Source organism: Ammospiza nelsoni, chromosome 3, assembly GCF_027579445.1.
Source record: "Ammospiza nelsoni isolate bAmmNel1 chromosome 3, bAmmNel1.pri, whole genome shotgun sequence".
NCBI lineage: Eukaryota > Metazoa > Chordata > Aves > Passeriformes > Passerellidae > Ammospiza > Ammospiza nelsoni.
In genome coordinates, this window is record NC_080635.1 from 31509235 (window position 1) to 31535958 (window position 26724).

The 26724-nt window shown below is 47.5% G+C and overlaps 1 protein-coding gene across 1 annotated transcript in view; it reads left to right on the top strand.

Annotated features, from left to right (window-relative positions):
- The first annotated feature begins 5768 nt into the window (after positions 1-5768).
- Positions 5769-26724, top strand: part of MDGA1 (MAM domain containing glycosylphosphatidylinositol anchor 1) — a 140390-nt gene continuing 119434 nt past the window's right edge. The window contains exons 1-2 of the mRNA XM_059468942.1: positions 5769-5794; positions 6474-6718. Of these exons, the coding sequence (XP_059324925.1) occupies positions 6592-6718 (127 nt within the window). The 5' untranslated portion in view covers positions 5769-5794; positions 6474-6591. The remainder of the gene's footprint in view (positions 5795-6473; positions 6719-26724) is intronic.

Below are 26724 nucleotides of genomic sequence, written 5' to 3' on the forward strand. Positions count from 1 at the left end.
CAACCAGCTCTGCTAGCTCTTGTGGTCTGGGATGGATAATGAAAAGGGATTGTGGCAGAAAAATCGTTTACTCTGCAGTTACTTTTTAATATCCAAAAGACAAATGCTCAATTCTTGAAGTGAGGGTGGCTCTGTCTAAGGACAAAAAGGGACTGAGGAACTTCTTGTGTGTTATTTTAAATCACTGTGTGCTGATAGTACCATCTTCCCAAAAATGAGTGTGGCCACTGGGCAACTGAAGTGAGAACACCAGCTGGAGTGTTTTCTCACCAACTGGAGGTGTCAGGACACGCGAGCCACAGCCTCACCTGAGTGCTTCCACAGAAATGACTCTGCAGGATGGCTTCCTCCTCTCACCAGGGAGACATGATGTGCCAAAGGCTGCCTCCACCAAAGCCTGAACAGGAAGGTCCCATGAGTTTATTGGTTCATATTGTATGACCAATAAACCCTCCCCATGCTGTGAGTGGTGTTTAAAACCCCTCAAGGGAAGTTCAAGCAGCACATTCTCCTGGGAATGCTGACAACTGGCTCAAACACAGCCCTCTGAATGGAGGCATCTACTTCAGGAGTAGCTCCTTTGCTGTCACCTGCCCCACCACCTCCACCTCAGGGCAGGGATCGCACGTTTTGGATCAGCTGCCTGGCCCTGACAAAAGCTGCAATCGATGCACCTTTTGCCTGTAGTGGCAGAGGGCAGAAACAGGGGAGAATCATGCTTGAACACTTTGTCTCTGCTCTTTGTGGAAAAGTATCCCTCTCCAGCACAGTCTGGGAGATGTGGACTAGGAGAGGGCACCGAGGCAATAAAAGGAAGTGGAAGAAAGGAAGAACAGGTTCCTTTGACCAGCACCAGCTTGACATTTTCTCAACTTCCTTTTTACACATGAAAGGGAGGGTGGAAAAGAAGAAGAAAGCATGAATGTAGAAGGAGAAGCAGGCAGAAGAGAAAAAAGATCAAAGAAAAGGTGAAACAAAAAAAGATGTTCCCAGTGATGCTGAGACACTTGTCTGCGCCCCTATACCAGCCCAAATCTGTCCTAAAGCATAAGAGAAAAAAACCCCAACCCAGCAGGATCTCTGTCAAACTAGATACATAGGCTAAAAAGCATAGAGATTGGTAGGAAATGATGTGTTAAAAGCCTCTGGGTTTAGTGCACAAGCAGGGAAGGGGGAAGCGGGGAGGGCGCGGGGTGAGCACTTGAGCTAGGGAGAGTGGCCACACATTGAGATCACAGGGGCAAGGGATTGCAATGGCTTTCAAATAAGCTTTAACCAGGAAACAGAAGTGTGTCAAAGTATAGCTGGGTGAAGGAGGAGGCAGGAATCTCATACAATAGCACCCAGCTGTCAGAAATCCCAGCACAGCCCCATGACTAACAGTGTCTGGGAAGTGCAGGGAGGAAGGGTCGTAACGCTCAGGTAGGATGAATACCTTGGGTGAAGAACAGAGATGGACTCCCCTCTCCATCACTCCTTTCAGTACCAAACACTATCTGTGATGACAAGAGATAATCAAAAATGCAGAGAATACACAAGAGGCTCAGAGGCACCACTAGTGGTGTAAAATGCATCTGGGAAGAAAGTGAGCACAGCATAGGTCTGTTCCCTGGAGTGCAGATGAGGACAACTGAGCACAGCAAAGCAGAACCCTTGGGATTTATAGCCCTATCTTGGCATGCTTCATGCTGAAAGCAGGAGATACCCAGGAGAATCTAGGACTGCAACAGCACCAGCTTGGTGTTATGAATAATGGGAAACACTGCTCTAGGCCAGGGAAATTTTTTTGCACAGAGATTCTGATTCCAGCACTTCAGAATGGCAAACTAGGATTTTTTAATGTATTTTTTTTACAGTTTTCCTGGGAAGACCAATTAAACAGAAAGAAAAGGGACAGCAGACTGTTCAGCTGCATCCTGTCATTGTAGCTTTGCCCAGCTTCTCATCTTCCAGGAGTTTGTGTGTTGCAGAGTTCCTGATGCTGTTGTGGCTGGTTTGTTTGCAGCAGTTTGAGAGGGCTCCCCTTCCTCACACACACTGGCTTTCCCTTGTCTTTCCCAGTTCCCGCTCTTTGGCTCCTTTGCTGCCCAATTTCTCTGCCTCATGTCAGCTGGTGCCCTGTTCCACCCTGCTGCAGAACCTGCTCCAGCTCAGAAGCAGCACAGGAGCAACTCTGTGTGCTCAGCTCCTTGATGCAGACGTATGATGCAGTTAGAATTCCCTTGTTTTCCCCTCTCCCTGCCAACATCTCTGCTGCAGTGCTACAGAGTCCTCCAGCTTTCCCCTTCCCAACTCTCATCTCTCCTGCAGCATTTGGAGTCACCCTGGCTTTGCCCATTGCCTCTAAGGTGCTCCATTATGTTCCTTTTCTATTCCTGCTTTCTATTTCTACTCCCTTTCAGTAGGCACAGCGAGAGTGATGTTGCAGTAAAGCTTCCATATATGTGTGGAAGAAGGGAGGGGAGGAAGAGATCAAACTTCATAGATCCTGGAGGCATTCTTGGATGGGTTGCTGAGAAGAAAATGAACAGGAAAGAGGTGATAGAAATGTCAGGCCACAAGCTGAAGAGATCACCGGGGCCCAGAGACAGTTGCATCATTCCAGGAAAGAATGAAATGACAGACTGCACCAGAGTACAGCATGAAAACATTGACACAGAGATAATTAATGTTCGTGCAACTGGACCTTGGCCTCACACAGCTCCTCAATCGCTTCCTGCCTGGTGTCATGCTTTGGATGATTTGCTCTCTTTGAACACAGCAGCTGTCCCAGACTGTCTACCTCTTAACAGAGCTGTGAAATATAGGTGATGGAGTATGTATAAATATTTCAGAGACAGGATTCATTTGACAAGTGGGGTCTTGAGAAGTGACCGGAGACACTGACTCCCAGATGGAAAGATGGGACAAATATGTTCTGTGGAAGCAGTCAGGGGGAGGAAAGGCATCCTTCATCTTTGCTTTTTGACAAGTAGAATCACTACAGGGTATGGTTTCCCTACAATAAGTAGCTTGCTTAGCAAGTGTGCATGGGAGTGCTGCCTTGCTGTCACCCACTGGAAACTCCATAATTATGAATGCTATGATTTATTAGGCCTCAAGCAATAATTATTAATTACCTTACTTAGCAAATGCAGTTATGTTCTTGTGTTTTGGCAGTATCTTTTCCTACTCGGAATATACTTTGGCAGTTTATTTTGAAATTCATCTTTCATAAGCATTTGTGCCAGTGAAACATGAGTGTGTGCATTGAATACTAACACAAAAAGGGGTGTGAAGCATACATTTTTTGAAAATTTTTTTACTCATTAGCCAGATACGTAATTCATACTCATTCAAACACCGAGGCACTAGTCCATAATTTAATGAGAATCCCTGGAAGAAAATAATGGAAGGGCTACAAAATCCCACATAAATATCCTTATTTCAAAATTATGCATAGAAAAGAACAAGACTCATGTCTCCACGGTTTTTTTTCATCACCACGAAGCTTCCTGGATCTGCAAACATCTCTTCATCTTGTTTTCCTTGGGTTGCCTTCAGCCTGCTTTGTGGAGATGTAGACAATTTTATTCTGTCTCATTATCATCAGCTCCTGCTTCTCCTCACGCTGTGGCAAAGAAGTTGATCCACCTGTCCTCCTGGTGCTGGCTGCCTCCTTCTACCTCTGCACCCTTTATTAACATTGCAACCACCCAGTGCAGGAAGGATTAAATACTTCTCAGATAAGGGTTTATTGTATTAAAGAATAAATTTGCTCATATCAGGTGCTTTCACAGGTGCCCTGCTCTATGCTATCAGCTTTGGAAAAGGCATCTTAAGAGTGTGAAAAACACAGTTTGTCGGCAATTTTTCCCTTAGTTATAGCAAAAAAAAAAAAAAAAAAAAAAAAAAAAAAAAAGAATAGCAAAAAAAAAAATAAATACAAAGGAAAAAAACCCCTAAATTACCACAAAAACAAACAAAGCAGTTTTGTACTGGTGGTATCCTGATAAGTGATAGAATAGAGTCCAGTGGAAAATTGCTTCCCACGTGCATGGATGCCGGGCGCTGCGGGGACCCAGGGCTCTGGGTGATGCTGTCCTGTCTGTGTCGCTGCTCTCTTCCTGGGGCAAGCTTCTGCTTCTCTTTCTGACTGAGCGCCGTTTACAACAGGAATAACTACTTGCTAATTAGGGGCTATATCTATTAATTGCCTGTTTGTTAGAGCACGACTGAGCAGCCAGCCGCTCTTTGGGCCATAGTTTTTGATTATTTTTTTAAAATTACATTTTTATCCAGGGAGTGACCTGTTCACACGACAGCTCAGTGCCTGCCGGGTCCCGCACCCCTCCCTGGCCAGCTGTGGATGGGAGCCCGCGGGGCAGCGCGCCGAGCCCACGCGTGGCCGCGGCGGGGGCGCGCAGGGGCCAGCCCCGAGGAAAGCCGGAGAGGAGTCGCTGCCGCTAAGGGACACCCGCACCAGCCCGGCCCGGGAGCCCCAGCTGAGCCAGCGCTGGGCTGGAGGCGAGCCGGAGCCCGGCTCCCGGGAGCAGAACGCGCCGCTAAGAGGGATTTCCACGGCGCTGGCTCATCGCTACGGACCCGGGACAGGCACGAGTGGGCTCGCCAGCTGGGGGGCGAGCAGGTCTGGGCTTCCCAGAAGCAGCGTTTTATCTCCCTAGCAAAGCAGACGGAGATAGAGATGCTAAAGCAGGGCCCCGCGTAGCCCGCGCTGCCGGTGGTGATGCTCGGGGTCGCTCAGCATCCTCCTCCTCCTCCTTCCTCTCTCCCGGGCCCTACGCGGGGGCACAGGAGCGGGGCATGCACAGATTCCCCGCGGCCCGGGCCGGCAGCCACGCACCGGGCTGGCCCCGCACAGCCCCCGCGCCCCCCAGCAGCATGCACCAGGCAGCCCCGCCAGCTGCAACCTACCTGGGGGACCCCAAAAACTCTGCTGGCACCAGCGAGCACCAGCACGGGAGGCACCACGGAAACCTGCGCTGTCCCCCAGCCCTTGCCACCTCACTCAGGCGCCAGCCGGGAGAAGCCGACCTTGCCGCGAGGGTCCTGAGGATGAGAGAGAGCACCCCGGACTGACAATCGGGCTCCCGCCCGAAGCAAGTCCCTCTTTCTCCCATCCCTGCGGGCTTGTCCATAATTGGGCCGGGGCGAGGCGCGGGGAAGCTCGCGGAATTGGGCAGGAGGCAGGGCTCTCCCAGTACGCCCGCTTTTTTTTTTTTTTTTTTTTTTTTTTTTTTTTTTTTTTTTTTAAGTAAAGGGTAATGAAATGGTGAAGAGGGTGGGGGGAAAACCTGGAAAGCCAACAGAGTAGAAAATCAGGCGCGGCTGGCAGAGCCACAGGCAGGAGGGAGGGAGGGAGGCGGCCTCGGGCCAGCCCCGCCGGCGGGCGCGGGAAGCCCGGGACGCCCCGTCGGGGCCGCCTGGGGAGCGGCGGCGATCCCGGCAACTTCTGCGGGAGATTTTGGCGCTTCAGGAAACAGCGGTGGGGCAGAGACCTCCCAGGCGGTTTCCAGCTGGCAGGAGTAGCTCAACTTTGTCCGTCTTCTTGTCCCTCATTGCCGGCTACCTTCCAGTTGCAGCCCGTTAGTTCCCACTAGGAGCTCCGGCAGCCGTCGAAGGAGCCCCTGTGCAGCTGCAAATCCTCTGCGAGGCGGGCGGAGCAGGCAAGCACGGAGGCGACGCACCCACACGAGGCTGGCACAAAACATCAGGGAAAGTTTTGAAGGGCGAAGGACCTGGCAGGCTGGGGAGGAGGCGAGGAGTGCCGGGCTGAGCTGCAGGCGCTGCGAGGGTGCGTGGTCTGTCTGCTCCTCGGCTGCTTCTCCCTTCAGGCTGGTTGGGGCGGTGCAGTGCAGCTGGGCGAGCTCTTGGGAGCCGCTTTAAAAAAAAAAAAAAAAAAAAAGAAATCCTTCCTGGATTTGATTAATTACAACAATCCCCTCCTCAGAAGATCTGGAAAAGAGGAGCGAGAATCACCTATCCCTTCCTCCGCCTTTCAGCAGCTGGCTCCTACCCCCCACCCTCGCTTCCCCCCTTTTTCTCCACCTCCTTCTCCTTCTCCCCGTCCGCTCCGGGGGCTGCGGCCAGAGCCTCGTCAGGAGGAGGGAGGGTGAGGACTCACTCAAGTTGGCCCCAGTTGGCAGCACTTGGGGCAGCGCGGGACCGGGGCAGCGCTCGGCAGCTCCCGCAGAACAAAGGAGCCCGGGCTGGCCCGGGTCCCGCTCCCGCCCTGCCCGGTGCCGGCCCGGTGCCCCCGGGCTGGCCTTTCCCCGTACCCCGAGTGCGGGTGCGGCCGCCTGTTCGCCTGGAGATCCTCGAGCAACCTGGAGAGGGGAAGCGGGAAGTGGTACTCCGCGTTTCTGCCCTCCTGCCTCCTTCTCTCGCTCTCTCCCTCCCTTCTTTCTTTAATTCTTTCTTTTTTTTTTTTTTTTTTTTTTCCCTATCTCCTAAATTTTAAATTTTACCCCCAGGTGGCCCCTGTGTGGGGGGTCCCTTGCTCCGCCCGAGGGGCGCCGGTGCCCGGCGCGGAGCGGGGCGCATGGGGCGGCGTTCCGGGAGGCTTTCGGCTGCTCCTCGCTCCCCCGCCGGATGCTGCCTGAGCTGTTTTGGCTGTTTTTCTTCGCCGGCGATGAAGGCTCTGCCTTGAAGATGGACATGATCTGTTTTTTATTCCTGTCTCTGGTGCCGGTGTACAGCAGGGGACAAGGGGTGTACGGTAAGAGACGCTGTCGCTGTTTGCGAGGGAGGGGTGGGGGGCGAGGGCGCAGACGGCGGCGGTGGGATCAAAGTTAAAAAGCACCTGCAGGAGAAAGTAAATGATGCCGCCGAACCTCGCCTCAGCCTGAGCGGAGAGACTGACGCAGCAATAGGGCTTCCAGCGCCTGCAGCTACTTCATAATTTCTCGCCGTAACCTCTGGCCGCCTCCCATGTACGAGTGGCCGCGATGGCACGGAGGGAGCGCCGGTGGGACCGCCGCGGGGAGCGGCTGCCGGAGCCCCGGCCCTGCCTCCCCGTCCCTCCCGCCGCGCCGGGGGACGCCGCGCTGCTCCGGCGGGGGCGGCCCTGGGAGCGCCTCGAGTTGCCTTGTCTTTGGGGCAGGGGGAGCACGGAGGGTCCCTTCTCGGCGATGCGCTCGCAGGTTCCTTTCTCTCAGGAGCACGGGAAGCAGGGAGAAGGGCGTGCGGGCTGCCCGCTCTCGTTCCCGGCCTGCCGGGGGCTGCCCTCTCCCGCCGCCGGCACGGCTCCGCCCGGCTCGGCTCGCCACGGCCGGGCTGCCCGGGGGGGCGAGGCGAGGCCGGTTTTGCACCCTGTGGAACTTCGCGGCTGATTTTCTTCTGAAGGTGATGGAGATGGGTGGGTGGTGGTCTGTGGCAGGGATGATGCCGAGCTGCTTGATTTTTTTTTCCCCCTTTTTTACTATTATTATTTTTGCATTTACGGAGCTTACTTCCTCTCCGTGTTTGCAGGCAGGGTGGCGAATGGCGAGCTCGGGTGGTCTCCTCGGGAGAGGTTTGGCTCCCGCAGCCCCTCAGTGCGAGGGCAGAGGCGGGGGATGACGCCCGTGCCGCCGAGCACAAGCCCCGGGCTGAGGGAACAGCCCGGGTTTACTTTAGCCAGACGTGCAGCCCCCCTTTCCCTCTCCCAGCCCCCTCTGAATTCTTGCTTTACAAGATCTGCATTTCCAATACACTGGGAAAAAATAAATAAAAGCAACCCACAAGACTTGTCTCTCATAACAAGCCGGCTTTATCTTGGCTTACAACTCAGTTGTGCGTTGCTGTTAAGTCCTCCTGGAAGGCATGCCACTGCCTCTAACAAGCCAAGCTCTCTGAGCTCTGAAGAGAGACCCCAGTGAGAGAGTCCAGCCCCCCCGCTCCCTCTTTTTTAACAGCACGCAGCCAGTCTCTTGTGTGAGCTCTGGCAAAGATCAGTTCAGTCTCACTGACTATGGGTAAGTCTTTGTAGGTCACTTTTTAATGATGTATTTCTTTAATGGAAACAATTCCTCCTTTCTCCTTGAAGACTGGGATGTTAATTTGAGTTTGGGTCTGTTTTGTAAAATAACCATTTTAAATAGAGAGTGTTCAGCTTCCTTTATTTTTTTTCTTTCTTCTTCTCAGTATTTGTGTTTTGTTCTCCCAGTCTGTATATCCAGACAAAAATTCTATGACCCTTGAAACGCTGGAAAGATGAGGAATAGAATGAGTTTGTGGTACAGAAACCTGGTCAGGGCATATAATTTTATCTTTTAAAACAGGTAATCTGCTTCTAGCTGAACTTTTATTATTTCACATCAGTGTTTTTGCTGTCAGCTGCTGTAGAATGGACTCACTGCCTAGGATTGTAGCAAAAGGGACAGAGCTTAAAACCAGGTTTGCTTGAATGTGCTTTAGAGGGTTGCCTGTTGTATTTTTTCATACACTTCAGTGAACTTGCATTTGACAGAGTTGCTACTATTAGATCTCCAGAATAACTTACTGATGTTTTTGTTTTTTTTTTTTTTTCTCTCAGAGAGAGATTGAAGAAGCTGTGTACAAAAGAAAGCACAGATGCACACATACACTGAGATGAAGGCATCCTTTTAAGCCAAAATGGTCCACTATTTCTATCTGTTCTCTTACTTAACTCCACAAAGGGGAAATCTAGTGTCTCCCTTCCTCTTCCCACCCCTGCCTCTTCAAACTGTGGAACAACAGGAGCGTTAATGTGCAGTTGTTGCGGAGTGCAGCCCAGAGCAGTGTCTTGTGGAATCAGCACGCTGCAAACTTGGACGGTGACTAATAGTTCTCATATTGTCCTCACCAATTCTGCCTTCAGTCCACTACCCTGGGCCGATTCCATGCCTTCTGCAGCCAGCACTGTTTCTTTGGATGTGAGGTTGCTGTTGCTGATGGCTCAAGCAGAGCTGCATTAATATTGTTATATGTGCAAGGATAAATAAAAAGCAGGATTAGAAATTAGTCCCACTGCCCCCCCTCTACTTGGATTTTTCCTCTGTATTGGTCTCTTGCCATAGCTTTAAGCTGTACTTCAGCATTCTGTGTTGTGAATGTCAATCTCATGTGGCACCTAATGTAAAAATTATGGGAACTCGTGTGTCACGGTTCAGATCTCTTTTCCTGCCTTTGCCTATTGGCAGTGGAGAATGGGGGAGGCATCTATATGGGTCTATAAATATATTTTACTTTAGCAAATCTCCTGAGATTAAATCAGATTAAACAAGATAAAGTATCCATGTGATGTACCCTTTAAATAATACACCCACATGGATGCACACAAAAGACCTCTGTCTGGGAAAGCAGAGTCGTTGGAGAGGTTTATTGAGATGAATGGTATAAATAAAATGTGGATAAGGGGGGTTCTGGGAAAGAAGCATTTGCAATTGAGGTGCAATTTAATTAGGAGTCAAGGTGCTTTTTGCCTGCTACCTGAAGAGGCTTGTTATATAAATTGGCATTTGTTGTAATGACTGAAGTGTGTCTGAAACCCTCTTCTCATTAGCTGATCCCATTCTTTCAGCCTTGTTTGTTGCAGTGAGACAAGGCTGGCCTGATGGGGAAGGCAATTCAGCAGGCTGCCAAGAGGCAACTTTTATCAGCCTTTTGTGGTAGCCTATTTCCCAGACTGCATGTGCTTTTCAGTCCTGGTGTGTTAATGCTGCTGGTCAGGATGAGAAGCCAACTGTAATAGATCCCTAGAAAATGTCAAAATTGAGGAGGAGGAGGAGGAGGAGGAAGAGGTAAAGAGACCGGGGACTTGGCTTTCAAGGCTTGTAGTTATCAACACTTAAAGACTGTAAGTTAGACTGAGAGGGGAGGATTGGGGCGTGGTGGTGGCATTCAGAGGGAAAAGCCTGCCTCTTGCCTCCCACTCTGCTTTCTAGGTTCCAGGACTTGGGTAGCTCTGGTTTGGTGTGCAGTGCTGCTGCTGTGCTTGCTCCATGTGCTGCGTATAATTAGCGTTTCTGGATTGTCTTGCAATTGGCACAGTCCCACTGATCAGCAGCAGCCTTTCAGGCAGAATTAGAAAGTGGGATGTTTTGCCCCCTGCCTCTCCTAATTCACCTGCAGAAAAGACATTGCAGGAATGGGCATCGCTGTGTGTGGTGAGGGGCTACATACAGCAAGGTGATGGAAAGGGAATGAAAGGAAATGTTTAGGTTGGGCAGCAAGGAAAGCTGCCTGGCACCATGATCACAGGGACTGGATGGGCTGCACTTGAAACTGGTGGGATAGTCCTGCCCTTGCCTTTGGAGATGGGGAATAAATGACCTGTTAAGGCTCTTTGTTTTAAGAGACACCATCACATTGAATAATCCCTGAGATGCCACTTCAGACAGCAAAAAAACCCCAAAGTAGTGGAAGACTGTTTTCTTGTGTCTGTGATGGAGGAGTGTCATAGTAAAACATATCTGGTGTTTAGGCTATAAACATCCACACTTTTTCATTTCATGTACACATGACATGATTTGTTTCCTGCTCCTTTTACCTGTTTTTTTTTTGTTTGTTTGTTTGTTTGGGGGTTTTTTTTTTTGTGTTTTTTTATTTTGTTTTTTTTTTTAAGTAAAAACATTTTTCCTAGAGCTTTTTTTTTAACATAGACTGCCTCACACCCTCTTGCAACCTATATGCACCCATATCTTCTGCTGACAGGGACACAGGCACTCTAATGTCACCGGGAGCCTGCTGATCTGAATCCATCCCTCTCAGGTTCCTATGCCTAGAGCTATTTTGCCAGCAGTAACAGGGGGCCAAGAAATGGAGCTCCTCAAGTACCTTGCTATCATCTCAGTGCACCCTGTGTCTTCAGAAATGGCTGAAGAGATTGCTGGCTAAAGGGATGATGGAGCTGGCTACTGTGAGCCACTTCCTGGCTGTTGGGAAAATGCAATGCTTGAGCACAGTGGCCCTCCAAACTAAATGTGTGTGTGTGTGTTTGTGTGTACACACACACATATATATATATATATGGATGTACACACATCCTTTTTGCTCAATCATTTCTCTTTGCTGTCCGGCTCTTAAATCTGTGTTGGCCTAGGCTGTACAGTCTTTTGAGGAATGAGTTCTCTAACTGCAGTGCCATAGGAGTAGTTTCACCAATGGACTGGGTTGGTCCAAGGTTTGCATAGTTCTTGATCAGCTCTTATAGGTCAAGGCATTAAATCTGTCCAGCCTCAGAATACCTTACTGTTCTTTAGTTGTAATGTGTCAGATTTACTATTCTGTGACACTAGAGCCTCTGGTTTTAGGTCAGGTCAGTAGCTTCGCACACCAGATAAGCCCTCAATTGACTTTAATATGCAGTTCTAGAAAACTGACATTATCCTCTTGACAGGTTGTTTGCAACTTGCTGGATGAAGTCAAAATATTTCACTATAGGTGTCATCAGAAACCACCATCCTATGCTAATTTTTGTGGGAACATGAAGACAGATGTTGAATAATTTGACATGAGCAGCACAGCTTTTAAAATTATCACCCTGTCAGGTTCACACTGGAGTTTCTGATATATATATATATATATATATATATATATATGATTTCAGATGAGTTTGAAAGAGGGGGGGAGGTGGGTGTAGTAAGTGACTCCCAGTAAGTGGAAGATGCAGCAGAAGATGGCCCTGGAGGTTCAAGACAGTAATTCAGCAGTGGCAGTAAGGGGTGCTGTGCTGCTGAGGCTGCTGTTCTTATTTTGAAGTAAATATAAAAATGATTTCCATCCTGGTTACTCAGGGATCTTGTGACACTTCCCATCAACCAGAAGCCTTACAGTTTTGCCTGTGTTTTGATGAGTTACTGCCATTCTGCTTGCTTGAATAGTGTGGTTTCAGGCTTCCAGTCCCTCCCTCCATACACACTGTGCTCTCTTGGTTCATTAAGCATAGTCTATTAGCATTAAGCTAAGAACCATGCCTGCATGGCTATGGCTTCTTATCAGGAGGGCAGAGGGGGGTGGGGGAAAATTGCCTTCTGCCCAGTGCCAGTGTGCTGATAAAAGCAATAGAGAGAGATGCATTTCTACTTGTGGAAGACAGCTTGGGGTGGAAGGTGTTTCTCACTCTGTTCATGGAAATGTCCCAAACCCTAACTGCAGAAGGCTTCTTTAGGTATAAGGTAAGCCCACAGGCAACTGGATTGTGTGTGAGCTCTGCAGAGACAGTTCATAGGTAAAATTCTCATCAGGTGAGATGTTGGTGGTTTTTGTGCAGAGGAGTTACTGTGTTGTGTTGTCAGAAGGGGCTGTGCTTTGCTGTGGGGAAGATGAGCCCTCTAGACAAGAGACAGGGGATAATGATGGTTTGTTCTTGGAAAGGCTGTGGGTGCCCACATCTGGTGATACAGTATGTGTTTCTTTAGGCCATCCCTGGTAGCCCAGAACTTAGGTATGCTGAAACTGTTAAGAGAACTTTGAGACCATTTCTGCTTTCAAGCAGTCAAGGTGAACACACCACGTGCCTGTGTTCCTGACACTTTCTGCTGATCATCATCCCCTGGTGTGGGACAGGTTTAAATTCAAAAGGGTAAAATGTGCCAGTGTCCCCTGGGCTTGTGGAGGAAAGGGGAGAGCCATGGCATTGACACCACCCAGCAGAATGCTGATCTGGGGAGGCCTTCAGGATCTACCAGAGAGAGTGATGTGTTGAGAAGTGGAAAAGGAGAATTTGTGCATTTTATGTCTCTGTGCCCATGTTACACTGCTGAGATCTCTACTCTGGTAGGATCCATAGTACTTCAATTTGAAAAGAAAAAGGGCTCTCATCTGTCCCTAATTTGGGGAAGATGACTGAAGAAACAACAAAAGTTTGTTTCTTATAGCTAAGCACTTTGTCTACTGTTTAAAAGAAGAAATTAAATGTGTGACAATCCATGCAGCTGAGACTCAGAAGTGCTGCATTAAAGAGCTAGGAAAGAGCTCGAGAAGTGGAGGAGAAACGGAGATCCGGGGCTACAGCTGATCTGGTCCCAACGAAATTCAAGCGTGAGAAGGCTGTTACCACCAGGTTAGCTGGCAGAGCACATGATGGGAGGCCGGGAGCCTTTGTGCCCGGTGTCAGGCGTTTCTCGGAACGAAGGTTTAGACTCCCGCTTATTTTCTGTGACTTCTGCCCACGCAGAAAGCGCCGCCGCAGGCGGTTCCCGCTTCCCCTCCCACCCGAGGAAGAGGCTGCCCGTCCTTCCCCGCGCTGCCGGCGCTCCCCTCCAGCTGTGGCTGCGGAGCACATCTGGCGGCGGGACGCGCCTCCAGCGCTGCCCGGCAGAGGGAGGCGGAGCGCGGCCCCGCCGGGCTGCCCGCCCAGCGCCCTTTTCCCGGGAGAGCGGCCGGGATTGCCCGGGACACGCTCCCAGTGGGGCGGCACCGGTGCCGAGGGGCGCCCGCAGGCGGCTCTGCTTCCCGGCGCCCTTCCCTCCGGGCGGGACCCCGCTGTCCTTCCGTCCTTCTGTCCTTCTGTCCTGCTTCCCGGGGCCACCTCCGGGCGGGACCCCGCTGTCCTTCTGCCCTTCTGTCCTTTTGTCCTTCTGTCCTTCTGTCCTTCTTTCTGTCCTGCTTCCCGGGGCCACCTCCGGGCGGGACCCCGCTATCCTTCCGTCCTTCCGTCCTTCTGTCCTGCTACCCGGCGCCTTCCCGGAGCCTGTGGGAGCGAGCGCCCGGGACGGAGCTGCCGCGTCCGGGTTTGGCGCTGGCTGCCTGCGTGTGGCCTTGCGTCTGTCCCGGGTTTATTTGGGATCTGGAGCCCTGTCAAACTGTACCCAAGCGCTACATAACCACCCCACCCCCCGGGTATCTTTTTACCATTTCCTCTTTTTTGTTTATTTTCCTCTCTCTCGTTCCATTTTCTCCTGGATTATGAATGTGCTATTCTTCCACTCCTTCTTGCCCATTTCCAAAGAAAGATGTTTCAAAAAAGTGCGTGCAGGCCTCTTAAATCCTTCATTAGGTTTTCCCTCATTTTTTTCTTTTCTTTCTTTTCTTATTTTTATTTTTTTTTCCTTAACATATCTGTGGAGTTGTGGTTTGGGGACTTACGTTTTGTTGGTTTTTTTTTTTTTTTTTTTTTTTTAGGCTTTTATTTGGTTGGTTTTTGTTCTCAAAAAGGTAGGATTAAAGCAATCTGAATGGATATGAGGGAAGAGGGGTACTCATGCATGGCCTTGCTCTGGGAGAGGAAGAAAAGACAGCAAGGTGATGTCTGACTGTTGGGCTTTATAAACCTCTGTTGAGATCATTAGTGCTGTGAAATATCTATAGCCCTGATTCTGTGATGCAGCAGAGCTGAGTGGCCCACACGGAGGAATTGATGATGGTTCTTTGGCCCTTGGAAAACATGGTTTACAGGGGCCCTAGCCTAGAGCAATGGCATCTTCTGAGCATTGTGGCTGCCTGCAGGGAGTTCTTTGCACCACTGTATTTGCCACACTCTATCCAAGGTCAGCTTCTGACTACTAAAGTTTTCATTTTAATGCCCAAATACTATGGCCCGTGGCTGGCAAAAGGAGACACTCAAAGTTAACCAGGGAAGTAGAGAGGCAGCTGAATATAAATAATCAGTTCTTTTAATTTTCCATTTGTTCTTCTAGACTAGGCAGTGTGGTTACTCCAGTGTGTGCTTGTGACTGTATTTCCAAAGTGAAGAGAGAGCTTTATGGTTCTAGTAATGCTTGAACTCCTCTGAGAAGGATGCTCCTTCTGCAGAGCGCTCAGTGTCCTCAGCATTGTGCTAGCAAGGAACAGCTGTGTAGACACAGTTCTGCATTTCAGTGGTTGTGAACAGAGCAGGACAGCCCACTGGGGACAGCTGTGGTGCTGGAGTGGCCTGGTGATGAGAAGTCACCAGCGCTGCTGTGTGAGCAGGTCACGGCTCTGTGCTGGGCTGCAGGCCTCCAGGGAGAGGGTGCATCGAGGCGGCAAGCAGGACCTCGAGCAGCTTTCATTGCTTTCATTGCTCCAGCCAGCCTCCTGCTTCCTTGTGGCTCCTCTTTCACTCCTGCTGCAAATCACTCATGGCTGTTACCCTTTGCTTTAGCTTGCATAAGGGAGACACCACCAGTGTAACTGAAAATCCTCCTGGCTGTCATCTGCTGGCTTGTGGTTTGTCTCCACTGTGAGCTGTAACATAGGACAAATGGCATCCACATACTTTTGCTGGGTTCCTGTAAATGGAAATGGCAGGGTGAGGATAGCAATTGACAGAGGTGCAGTAAGGACGGCAGTTTCTGAAGACAAATAAGCAAATGTTGCCTAAAGAAGAACTGACAAAACATTGAAAGCTGAAGTCAAGCTGTGAGAAAAGCTTTAGGATGTCTGCAGGTGGACATTTAATACAAGAGTAACTGCTTGCTATTGCTGCTCCTGTTTCAGAAGGAAATGGTCCTTCCCTAATTAGCGTAAATTGTTTTAAAATAAATGTGGATGGGAATCTTGTGCCTCTCTTGTGTGCCTTTGTGATGATATAAAAAGGAAAAACAAAGATGTGATTCAGACAGATGTTTGAGAAACGTGTCAAAATGGGTTTTGCTTACAAATACTGTTTCACCTTCTGGTGCTTGTTGCATGCCTTGCATAGCAGAAAAAGACATCTGTAGATTTAGAGTGAAGAATGAGTGTCTTTTCCTAAGTTTAATAAATGGATTATTCTGACTTGGAGCATTCCTCAAAATAGCAGAGCAGTGAGAACTTGAGGCTCATAAAAGTAACCTGAGCAGCAAGAGCCAGCTGGTGATGGGATGCTGAATTCCCCTGCCAGTCATGTGAATACAGCTGGGGTGTTAAGAATATTTAACTGGTAGGGGCATCTGCAGTTGATAGACCTGAAAATCCCTCTCACAGTGTACATGTAGGATTCCTTGTGGGCTTATGTGTCTCCCATCCCTTTAATATCTATGAGTTCCACCTTTACAATGCTTCTGCTGCCTGGTTATTCCACCCTGCGTGTGGGGAAATGAGATGGAGATAAAGTGATTTGCCAATGGCAGAATGGAGAATCGAACGTCAGCCAAGTTTTAACCATCCTTTTCTCTCTGGTGAAGTGCAGTTGGTATTAAGTGCAATCCCTGTGCCTGATAGATCCAATGTAAATACATCCTAAAAAAGAGGGCATTGAAAATAGGCTCTTATCCAGTTATCACTAAATCAAGTTTTTTTAGTAAGAAAACAAAACCATGTTTTGTCATTCACTACCAATTCAGCTCATCTTTGGCATGGCTTAGAATTTATTTTAGGACACCCTTTGGAGGTCTTCTAGAAGTTGAGCACCAGAGAGACAGAAATGTTTCATTTGTGGGTACACACATGGCTTTGCTGTGCTTGGATCTGCAGAAGGATCAGTTTTGGAAACTGTTGACTCACTGCAACAATTTAAATTATTTTGCACTTGATCAAAGAAGCACTGTTTCTTGCTATGGAAAACTTCTGTCATGGATGGAGGAGGTTAAACAACTATTGATGGTATCTAGTGGAAAGACAGAAAGGCTGTGTTTGTCATGAAGGAGCCAAGATTTGGGATGGGAAGAAAAGCAGGTACATGATTAGGGACAGTGCCTAGGACAAAGGAGGAGTTGTGATATCAAGTGTTATGACTCTAAAATATGGTTGGGTGCCAGAGCAGAGCTCAGCTTTTGAAGAAGCAAAAGGGATATATGAATATTCCAACACATTTTGTCATTTTAGGTATGTACTAAACCATATTGTTAGTTTTCTTACAAGTATGAAGACTGAGACAAATTTCTAGTGTTTGTTTCCCAAATGGTAATGAAGACCAAAAGGACTTGGTGTCAGTGGTATTTGTTTGACAATTTGACTTACAGTGCACACACACTAACACCTACGGAGAAGTAGGGCTGCGACTTGTGGGTGCACTCCTGAGCTAGCTTTAAATTCACAGTTTTGGTTGCTGATGGCAGTGCAGCAGCAGCAGCTTGGAGCTCAGCCTGGCCTGTGCTCCAGCCCCTCCTGCAGCACCCTGAGTGAGCCCCAAGGTGTGTGCTGAGCCCCTGTGCCTGAGGGCAGCGACGTGCTGTCCTTGACCCTTGATAAATAAATCTGGGGCACCTGCACCAGGTCCATGCTTCCTCTGGGTTGCAGTGAGAACAAGCAGAGTCGACTCAACTCCTGCTTGTTCCACTGCATGAGAATCCTGTAAATCCAACTAGCTGGCGTGTTGTGGGGTGCAGTTGGAAGTTTGATGGCTGCAGCGGTTTAGCTGCTGCAATCCCACAGCTGCAAACTCCAGCAAGACAAATGCCAGGGTTCTTCTTGATCTGGGGTGTCTTTCAAGCAAGCAGAGATGCAGGAGTGTAAACTGGCTTAATGCAGTTTGCCGCATTAAGTGGTGAAAGAGAACCTCTGAACAGCAGGTCTGGAATTAATCTTTAATTTTGAAAAGCTATTTCTGAGTAACTCCTTGCATAGACAAGCCCTGCATTTAGCTGTGATTAAGTTTCTAAATTGTTTTTTCAAAATAGGATAGTCAAGCTCCTGTACTGTGTCGCTGCATATGAAGATGTTACCCATAGAAACTAAGCCCCAGCTTTGGTTAAAATAGCACAATAATAGTTTGTGTTCTGGCTGGTCAAACGATAAGCAGCTCAGCACTTTCATCCTTATTTCAGCAGAAAAATGCAATTGACAGTAGAGAATGACTGTTTACTATGATGTGCATGATTAATACCATAAATCTTTCATGTTGGGATGTTGGGTGAGAGGCATGAATATCACCACAACAAATTGAAAGAAGCAATTTGTTATGTATTTGTGGTTGGTAATCAGGCTTGGAACTCCATGTAGAAATTAGCCAGAGTGGATGTTAGTTACTGAAACCAGAAACCACTCTGGCATTTGCTAAGCCTTGGCAAAGATGCCATGCTGATTTTTGCAGATCACAATGAGCATATGTACCTACTTGTGGCTGATGGTTATTCCAAGTGGCCAGCAGTAGTGTGTGTGCTACTTGACAAACAGTTCTGCTTCTTGGATTATCATGGAGACATTTCAGAGTATGTTTGCAGCATATGGCTTGCTGAAGGAGATGGTTTTAGATAGGAGACGTTGGGTAAAAGATGGTAGATCAGCTGCTTCTCACTCAGCTTCACTTGGGTCAGCAGGGCATTTTGTGCAGACACTTAAAAAGCAGCAGAGAAATATGAGGAAGCAGCCCCACGTCACAGCATTGCAAACTTTGTTTCCTTGCACAGAACAGTGTGCTGTAAAGCTCCAGCAGAACTGGTACTAAGAGACAGAGGTTAATTCAAAAATTACATTTGATTGTCTCAAAGCAAGTCTAGAGGAAGCAGAGAGTGAGGATGTTGAGGGAAGGAAACCATGCTTATGAGATTTCTGTCTGCTCTAAATCAAAACTTTGCAGAAGGAGGAAACAGGGTAAAATGCCAAAAAGTACAAGATCTGTGATGTCCTTGGTGAGGTGGACAGGGAAATGAGAAGGAAATGTTTCTAGCTATTGCTGGATTTAAAAAAAAAGGAAAGGAAAGGAAAGGAAAGGAAAGGAAAGGAAAGGAAAGGAAAGGAAAGGAAAGGAAAGGAAAGGAAAGGAAAGGAAAGGAAAGGAAAGGAAAGGAAAGGAAAGGAAAGGAAAGGAAAGGAAAGGAAAGGAAAGGAAAGGAAAGGAAAGGAAAGGAAAGGAAAGGAAAGGAAAGGAAAGAGAAAGGAAAGAAAAAGAAAGAAAAGAAAGAAAGAAAGAAAGAAAGAAAGAAAGAAAGAAAGAAAGAAAGAAAGAAAGAAAGAAAGAAAGAAAGAAAGAAAGAAAGAAAGAAAGAAAGAAAGAAAGAAAGAAAGAAAGAAAGAAAGAAAGAAAGAAAGAAAGAAAGAAAGAAATGGATGCTGTTGATGGTGTGTAAGTTTGAGGAATGAGAATATTTCTTTCTTTCATTGATCTCACGATAATACCCATGGCATTGTTGCTGTTGAAAATGAAGGATTAGAAGAGCAAGTGGGAACTGCCATCCCCATCAGGCAGAAGCCTTCCCTGAACAGGATTGCATATCTGGCAGAAAGCAACAGCTGTAAGTTCAGGGTCACGTAAAAGGGGTTTTATCTTAGCACATCCATTGCAAGAAAAAGGGGGATAAATGCAGCATTTGTGTATGTAATTCTAGACACGGTTTTTAGGGTCCCAGGTGCTCTGGGAGCAGTGCTGCTGTCTGTGGGTAAGCACACATAGGTGACACCAAGGCTGGAGCCCAAATCCCAGGGTGGTGTCAAATGGGTGATAGTTTGTAATTAAGGGGATCAATGGCTGAACTAACTGATTTTTCCTGCAGTGTTTTTCTCCCTCTTTGTCTGATCCAGTGAGTCATTGTAGTTAGTTTTGGAGGCATGTTTGGCTGATTGGATTTTTGCGGATATCTTAGCTCTCATATGTGCTTTGTCACACCTGCTCACCTTGATGACACGGATGACTTTTTGTTTGTTAGCCCAGGAGTGATGCTGCTGTGGGGGTGTGAGCAGGCAGCCCTTGTGCCTGTGGTCTGCCAGCAAAAGCTGCTGGCCAAACTCTGACTCAGGCTTCTGCTACTGCCTGACCAGGAGAAATGCTTGAGTTTCCTCAGATCCTCAGGGAAAAAAGAAGTTAGAAAAAAGAAGCAGGGTGGAGGAAATCTTAGAGGATTCACTTTCCTGGATATAGTTTTTGGCTTTGCTGTGCTACTCTTGTAGATAGCATTTTAACTCTAAGACAAGGGAGTTAAATCCAACTGAGCTGTTGCTCTCATAAAAATGCTGGCCTGAAATGCTGCACATAATGACTTAGATCCTGTTGCTGTCAGTCTTTCTTTATGACATTTTTATTTTAAATACTTCAGTGTAAGCCAAGTAGAAGAAAACCCCAAAACATAACAACAAGCAGAAACAAATAAAGTCACTTTAAATCACCAAAAAAAAGTTTAAATCTGTTTGTTTCTTCAGCCCTTCTGCTTCTGTGAATGGAAGGTGGTGTGCCATTTGTCTGCCTCAGAGGTTTTGGAGATGAAGTTGGTGATTTCAGTGAGGTGATTTCATCAGGATGTGACGGGAGGAGGCATAGACAGGGCAACCACAAATTTTTTATGGTGTCCTGCCTTAGTAGTTTACAGTTTTCATGACATCTGATTTTTTTCCCCCCACCCAATCATCATTAAATTTTTGCTGAAGACATTTTTAAACTTCAGTACAGTTTCCACTTGGCTGGTGTTTCCATTGGTGAGCATTGCTTCATCACTGTCTGGTTGCTGTGGTCGCTGCTGTGCTGTCACTCAGGCACTCCCTGAGCTGCTGCTGGAGAACCTGACCACAGATGTGGCATCAGAGCTCAGCACATCCTGCAGTGTGATCCCCCTTCAGAGAGTGTGCTGCCTTTGGCTCACCAGAGCACAGTGCCTCGAGGCTTGGCTTGCCAGGAACGTGCTGCCAGAGAGCCCAAGCACTGGCATCACCCATTTTTGGATCTGCTTTCTGAGATGGTCATTTCTGCAGGGGGATTTCTTGTTTCTCTTGGCTTGAAAAGTGTCTGGGCACTTGGATTTCAAACACCACTGCTCTGGAGGACTTGGATTGTGCTTGTGATTATTCCAGAATGGGATATATCTTATAATTGAAATACAGAGGTTAACTCTCTGCAGGTCATGCCCCCACTGCCATTGGCCAGTCGGGAATAATGGGAAAAGCAATCTTTCCTACCCCAAGAGTTTTTTGGCTCTTTTATCTGATATGTGATGCCACTCAAATATCCTTTTCTAGTTATTGCAAGCCTGTCTCTCCTTGATGTTTTGAAGTGAATTGGAAGTCGCTGGCGAGAGTTATTTTGGATTTCCTTTTTGTTTTCTCCATCCTTTGCTTTCCCACAGGATTTTTATGCCAGAATAAGAGGAAATTTTCCTTTCTATTGATTGATTGCACCACAGTTGTTGAAGTTTTTTCTCCTTGTCTTTGTCACCTGTGTTTGTTCCCTAACTTTTCTGGTGTCCTTAAACAGTGTATCTAGAAGGAAGGGACATAAATAGAGCTGGTGTTCAGGATCTCACTTTGTTTTTGAGATAAGGGCCTGCTGGGGGGGAATCTTTGTCCCATTGTCAGTGCTGTCTTCCCATCTGCCTTCTCTCTTTCCTCAGTTCCTGTTGTTTCACCTTTGGAATTCTTCCTGAATTCACTGTGCTTAAAATAATACTTGTTTGAACAATAAAAACTGTAATAAAGGGGTACATTATTTTAAATACACATATTGGATTTGTGAGAGAGGGGTTTGCAAAGGAGGGGACTGTATGCTTTTGCACATAAAATGAGTATGTCAACAAAATCCTGTAAGAGGTCTGCAACAGAAGAAAACCCTTTTCCCCTGCTTCCTGCATGCTAATTCCAGATACAATGGAAATTCCTACAGCTGAAGCAGCAGCAAAGAAAACCCAAGTGATACCTTTATATTGAGTTGCAACACTGAAGGCAAACAGCAGCTGGAAGCTTGGTTTGATCTTTCTGTATGAATAAGATTAAATAGCAGGCACGGTGCTCATGAAGGGTATTTCCCTGACCCTCTTCCACAAAGCTTTTGAACACTTGTGGAGAAGCACAGAGTGTCTTCAGCACCTACTAAAGGAATGGTGACTGGAAAGCTCAGCACAGCAGAGGAACAGCTGAGAAAGACCCAGGAATAATGAGTTTAGATAGCCCTGCTGACCAGAGTGGATGGACTTCTCTGCTGTGTCCATGCCTCTCCTTTCCTTTCTGTTAATGTTTTTGTATTTATTTGAACACTTTTGACATTAAATGTCTCATCTCACTGGGGTGAGAACCTGACCCTGCGGTCATGAGGGAGCTGGGGGTCTGGGCTTGAGGGCTCTGGGTCTCTTGGGGACTGTGTGTGAGATCAGATGTGATCTGAGGCCGGGCTGAATTCTTCCAAGGCTGCTTCTGTAGCCACAGCAGCAATCTCTGCTGTAGTGTTTGCTGGTGTGAGCTTTTGTCACTGCTTCCATTTTAGAGCAAGAATGAGGGAGCAAACTTACTGTCAGCTGCTTTGGTTTGGTTTTTTTTTTCTGTCAAATAGCTTTTCAGATTCCCAGTGCTCTCTTATTCTGCCTTCCTTCCCAGAGACTTCTTCTCAGCTTCAGCTCCTTCCTTGTCCAACTAAATGTGTTGATTTACATGCACAAATTCATGTGAAGTTCATGATATTCCTAACACAGGCATTATTGCTGCTGTTGCCTTTATTTTATTTTTAAAAATGTTTTTGTTACCTCTTTCTTGGGCAGATACATTCCCAGGTCACCTGTCCATCATCTCATCACCCTCCAAGAGGAAGTGTGGGCTCTAGGTCGGTGAGTGCTCCTGGAGCTGGTGTGTCTCCTGTAGCCCTGCCCTGCCTGGAGGGGCTCAGCTGGGCCAGGATACCCCTCAGCCCAGTGCTGATGCTGGAACAAAGCCAAAACTCAACTTCCACATGTTCCAGGACAGCTAATGTTCACTGCAGCTAGATCAGTGTGCAGTTGTTTCTTGGGTAACCAGTGAGCAGTCCATCCAGATCTGCAGTTCTGCTGCAGCAGCTGGGGCTGCTTGGGCTGGGTAGCAATAAGCGCAGTCCTTTTCGCTGGAGAAAAGAGTTGCATGAGGCTCTCACCTACTTAAATCACAGAATGACCTTCTTTTTTTATCTTCCAGGAGCCTCAGGAATGTGACTTTTCCCCTTTTCTAGCTGCTCTGCTCTTCCTCCCCAGTGTTTGGAGGCTCTCCCCCAGGGATTGTGCAGCCCCTTGGATAGGAGCAGCCAGGTGCCTTGGATGAGCAGTGCAGCTGCAGGGACTGCAGCAAAGGCATCACTCATCCATTTGGGAATAACTGCTTTTGTCTCTGATAATCTGCTAGATTTCTCTAGAATCCCTGCCTGGGGAAAGCTGTGACATTTTGTGTTGTGTTGGGAGCTCTGTGGCCACCTTCCCAGAAGCTCTTTCTGCGTTTTATGGTCCTCAAGGAGGGATATGGTAGAGTAACTTCCTACTGGGGAAAATCAACACTGTAAACAGAGCAGGGAGGGAAATATATGTTTGTTTTTAAAAGAAAAAAAAAGTTCTGTTTCTTTGTGACTCAGCTTGCAGCTAGTTAATGGTAATTTTCCATTCCTCTTCAGTTTTTCTGGGAGATAGCAAGGTCCAGAAATTTAAATTTGTGGAGATTTAAATCTCCACCAAAGTAATGGTAATTGAGGCCTCAGTCTGGATCTCAGTGTAAAGGACTGACAAAAATTCCTACTGCCTGGATTGCAGCTTGGTTTAGAGGCCCTAAACCATAAAAAACCTTGTTAATTTCTGATAGCATCTGCAATAATGGAACAAATCTTAAAAATCAACCAAACCAAACCAAGTAAGTCAGAAGAAAAATATATGCTAACAAGTCTAATGTCCATGGTAATCCTCTTCTGTGGTTTTGGTGTTTACCTTTTTTGATACATGACCGAGTTTACAGCTATTTTGTGTGTGGTTACTTCATGGAACGATTAGGTTGGAAGGGACCTCTGAAAGTCATGTGGTCCAGCCCTCTGCTCAAAGCTGCGCTATTTTGATGTTTGAAGCTAAGACAGGATGTTAAATACCTCATCCAGCTGAACTGATCTTCCCCGAGGAGGGAGGGTCCACACACTTTCTGGGCCCCCTGCTGGTGTTTGACCAACTGCATGGTGAAATAGATTCTCTTTAGAAATGCAAATTTCCTGTGTTGTGTCTGGTGGGTTTTGCCCTTCTTTTACCATGCACCAATGAGGAGAGTCTGTCTCTGTGTCCATCTTACCTCCACCCACCCCTTCCCAGTTAAGCAATACCTGTAAGTTTTGCCTTGTCTTTTTTAAGACTTAGGAAAAAAACCAAACCAGCCAACCACAGAAACCCACCTACATTTTTCTCAGCTTTTCTTCATGCACTACATGCTCCACCTGCCTGGCCATTTTGGTGGTCCTTCACTGGACTTGATCCAGTATCACATACTGTAAGTGCTGCTTTCTGAAAAAATGTCTTTTCTATTTTCTTTCATTGAGATTGTCTTTGCTACTTGGTATTTATGGCCTATCCTCCTCTTTAGAGTTCCTTGATTAACATGCTGTAATTAGCAAACTCCTGCTGTAGTCTGCTACAGACAAAGAGGGAAACTGAAGATGTAGACATTTGTACATATTCCATTATGTGCAGCATAATGTGTGGTGACGGTTACACTTAGTAGTCTTTTGTGAGCATAACATAAAGATTAAACAAAATATGGGGTTAGAGACAGTGGGGAGGGGTATTAAACCCCTTGACCACATATCATAGGGAGTAAAATAGCTCTGTGTGTATGTATCAATGTCCTTACATGTGTATTTGCCTGTATATATAATATATATATATTTACTTATTTGACACACCAGTGATTTTGCAGTTTTGCCCTTGGGATACCCAGTCTGTTTCCTTGAACAGAAAGCAGGGAGTGTTCAGCAGGTGCTCTGTGCTGTGTGCCAAGTGAAAAGGAGAGGGTCCAGTCCCCAGTGGGTAGGAGTAAGTGGCTGGGTAGGAAGAAAGACATGCAGTTTCTCAGGGAAGCATTATAAAGAGGATGGTGTGAGGTTCTGCTCAAACTGTTTAGTTGGAAGCCCCTTGTGGTGTGTTAATGTAACAGGGGGACCTCAGCTCACGTTGAATGCTCTGGGGTTTCTTTGCACTTGGAGTTCTCCATGGGTGCCCGGCTGGTGGCTTTGCTTCACAGCGTGGTGTGCAGGAGCAGGAAGCTGAAGATTGAGTCGTGCTTTCTCTCTTCATTTGACACAATTGTAGGTGGCATGGAGAGTGGGATGCTGGGGTAGGAAGTAGAAGGAATTATTTTACTCCCACTGAATTTTATCTGGGCAGCATGCCCCATCTGAACAGTTGGTTTGGCTGCTTTTTTTCTTTAATGTGCTTAGTATCTGTGATCTATTTCTCTGTCTCTCCCTTTCTTGTAGGGCCATTCCCAGATTAAAATGAAATAGGCTCTAAACCAGCAAGAAAGGATTAGGAAGTTGGGGTGGTTCGTGTGTTCAGCTGTCAGAAGCACAGCACTGAGTCTCTGTGAAAGGCAGCATTTTACTTGTCCCTTTGCTGGTGAAGTCTTTCAAAGAACAGGATGACTTCTGGTGTCTGTGTAGCTCTCTCTGCATCTGAAATATTGCCCAGGTGTGGTTACACATCCCTGTTGCTACCAACACCGAATGAAAGGACTGAGCTGTTGTTGTTGTTGTTACTATTATTATGTTAAATTCCTGGCACTGAAACCTGGCTACTGACCTCTTGAATTTGCTGAGAGGGAGTGTGCAGCTGAGTCTCCATCCTACTTTGAAGATTTTTTTTTTTAATTGTTTGCATATGGCTTTTTTGAGGGGGATGTATAGAAATCTCGCTGTTGCTCCTGAACTGTTCTCCTCTGAGGGAACGGTAGCGCTGCAGTGTCACTAGAAAATATTAATGCATGTAAACATTCTTCAAAAGGCATTACATCTTCCTGCACGTACTTTATTATATTCCCACAAATCTGACTAGATTTGATAGATAGGTAACCAGGGAGCAAGGATGGGGGAAGCATGCTAGAGAGGGAAGGAGGGAAGAGGGAGTGAAATAAACACAAACCTGCTGTAATTCAAAACAAGGTAAAATCAGATTGTGTGCTTTGGCTAATTTTCTTATTCAGGTATTGATCCAGTGGCTGCTCCAGAGTCTATTAGCAGTCAGCCAGTGAAAATATTTCCCATCGGGGGCTCTGACCTGAGACGGGGGTGAATCTATAGCAATTTGTTCAAACAGAGGAAAGCTTTTTCCTCTGATTTGTATTCCAATTTGCACAGCCTACAGAGGGGGGCCCCGTTGTGGGGGTGTGCTGGGTGGTGTTTCTCAAGTGGGAATCAAGCTTGAGCCAGGTAACTGGCTGAAAAAAAAGCCTGGATAAATTCTGGGCTGGGCACCCCCCGTGTGCCTCCCTGGCTGTGTGGGTGCTGTGCAGGCTTGGCTGGGAGGGCAGGGGGGCAGCTTGCTGCATCCCCTCTGCATGGGGGACACAGGCCTGGCACGTCCACGCTGCCCTGGAAAGCAGAAGGCTGCCCTCCCTGCAGCCTTTTAAAGAGTGGGGACAGAGGGCAAAAGTGGTTTCTGCCTCGTGCCCATCCTTCCCTCCACGTGTGGCCAGGAACAGGTTTCCTGTGAGGGGGCTGGATGGCTCTCTCCACAGCTGGGTGTCAGCCTGGTTCAGCTCTGCTCTGTAACTGGTTTGACCCCAATTTGCTCCTGCGGGAGAGGGCCAGTGTGAATGGTGCTTCTCAAGTTAAGAGCCTGCTGCAGGCGTTGCTGGATCCCCAATGCTTTCTTGGAGTCTGACAGAAGCCGCCAGATAACAAGAAGCTTGAGGTCCCAGCTTTCACCCAAAGCTGTGCTGAAGGTGCCATAGAGTCATGGAACTCCCCTTCTGACTCTTCCCTGTTGGCTGCCTGTTCCATGGTTGCTTTGGGAGTAATCCAGAAAAGGAAACGCAGTCTCAGTGTCCCTTAAATTCCAGAAATCTCGGTGGTGAAAAAGCTGACGAGGTTAGCAAGACTCACGGCTTCCCCTGCCTTTTGGGTCTGATGCCACCTGCTTCCTGCCAGCTCATGCCAGCTTGGATATCTCCAGGCTTGGTTTAGCCTATCTGTTGTGGCATCAAGGCAGTTGTAGAGCTGTGGTTGGAGGGATGTGCAAATGTTTTGGAAAGACCTTT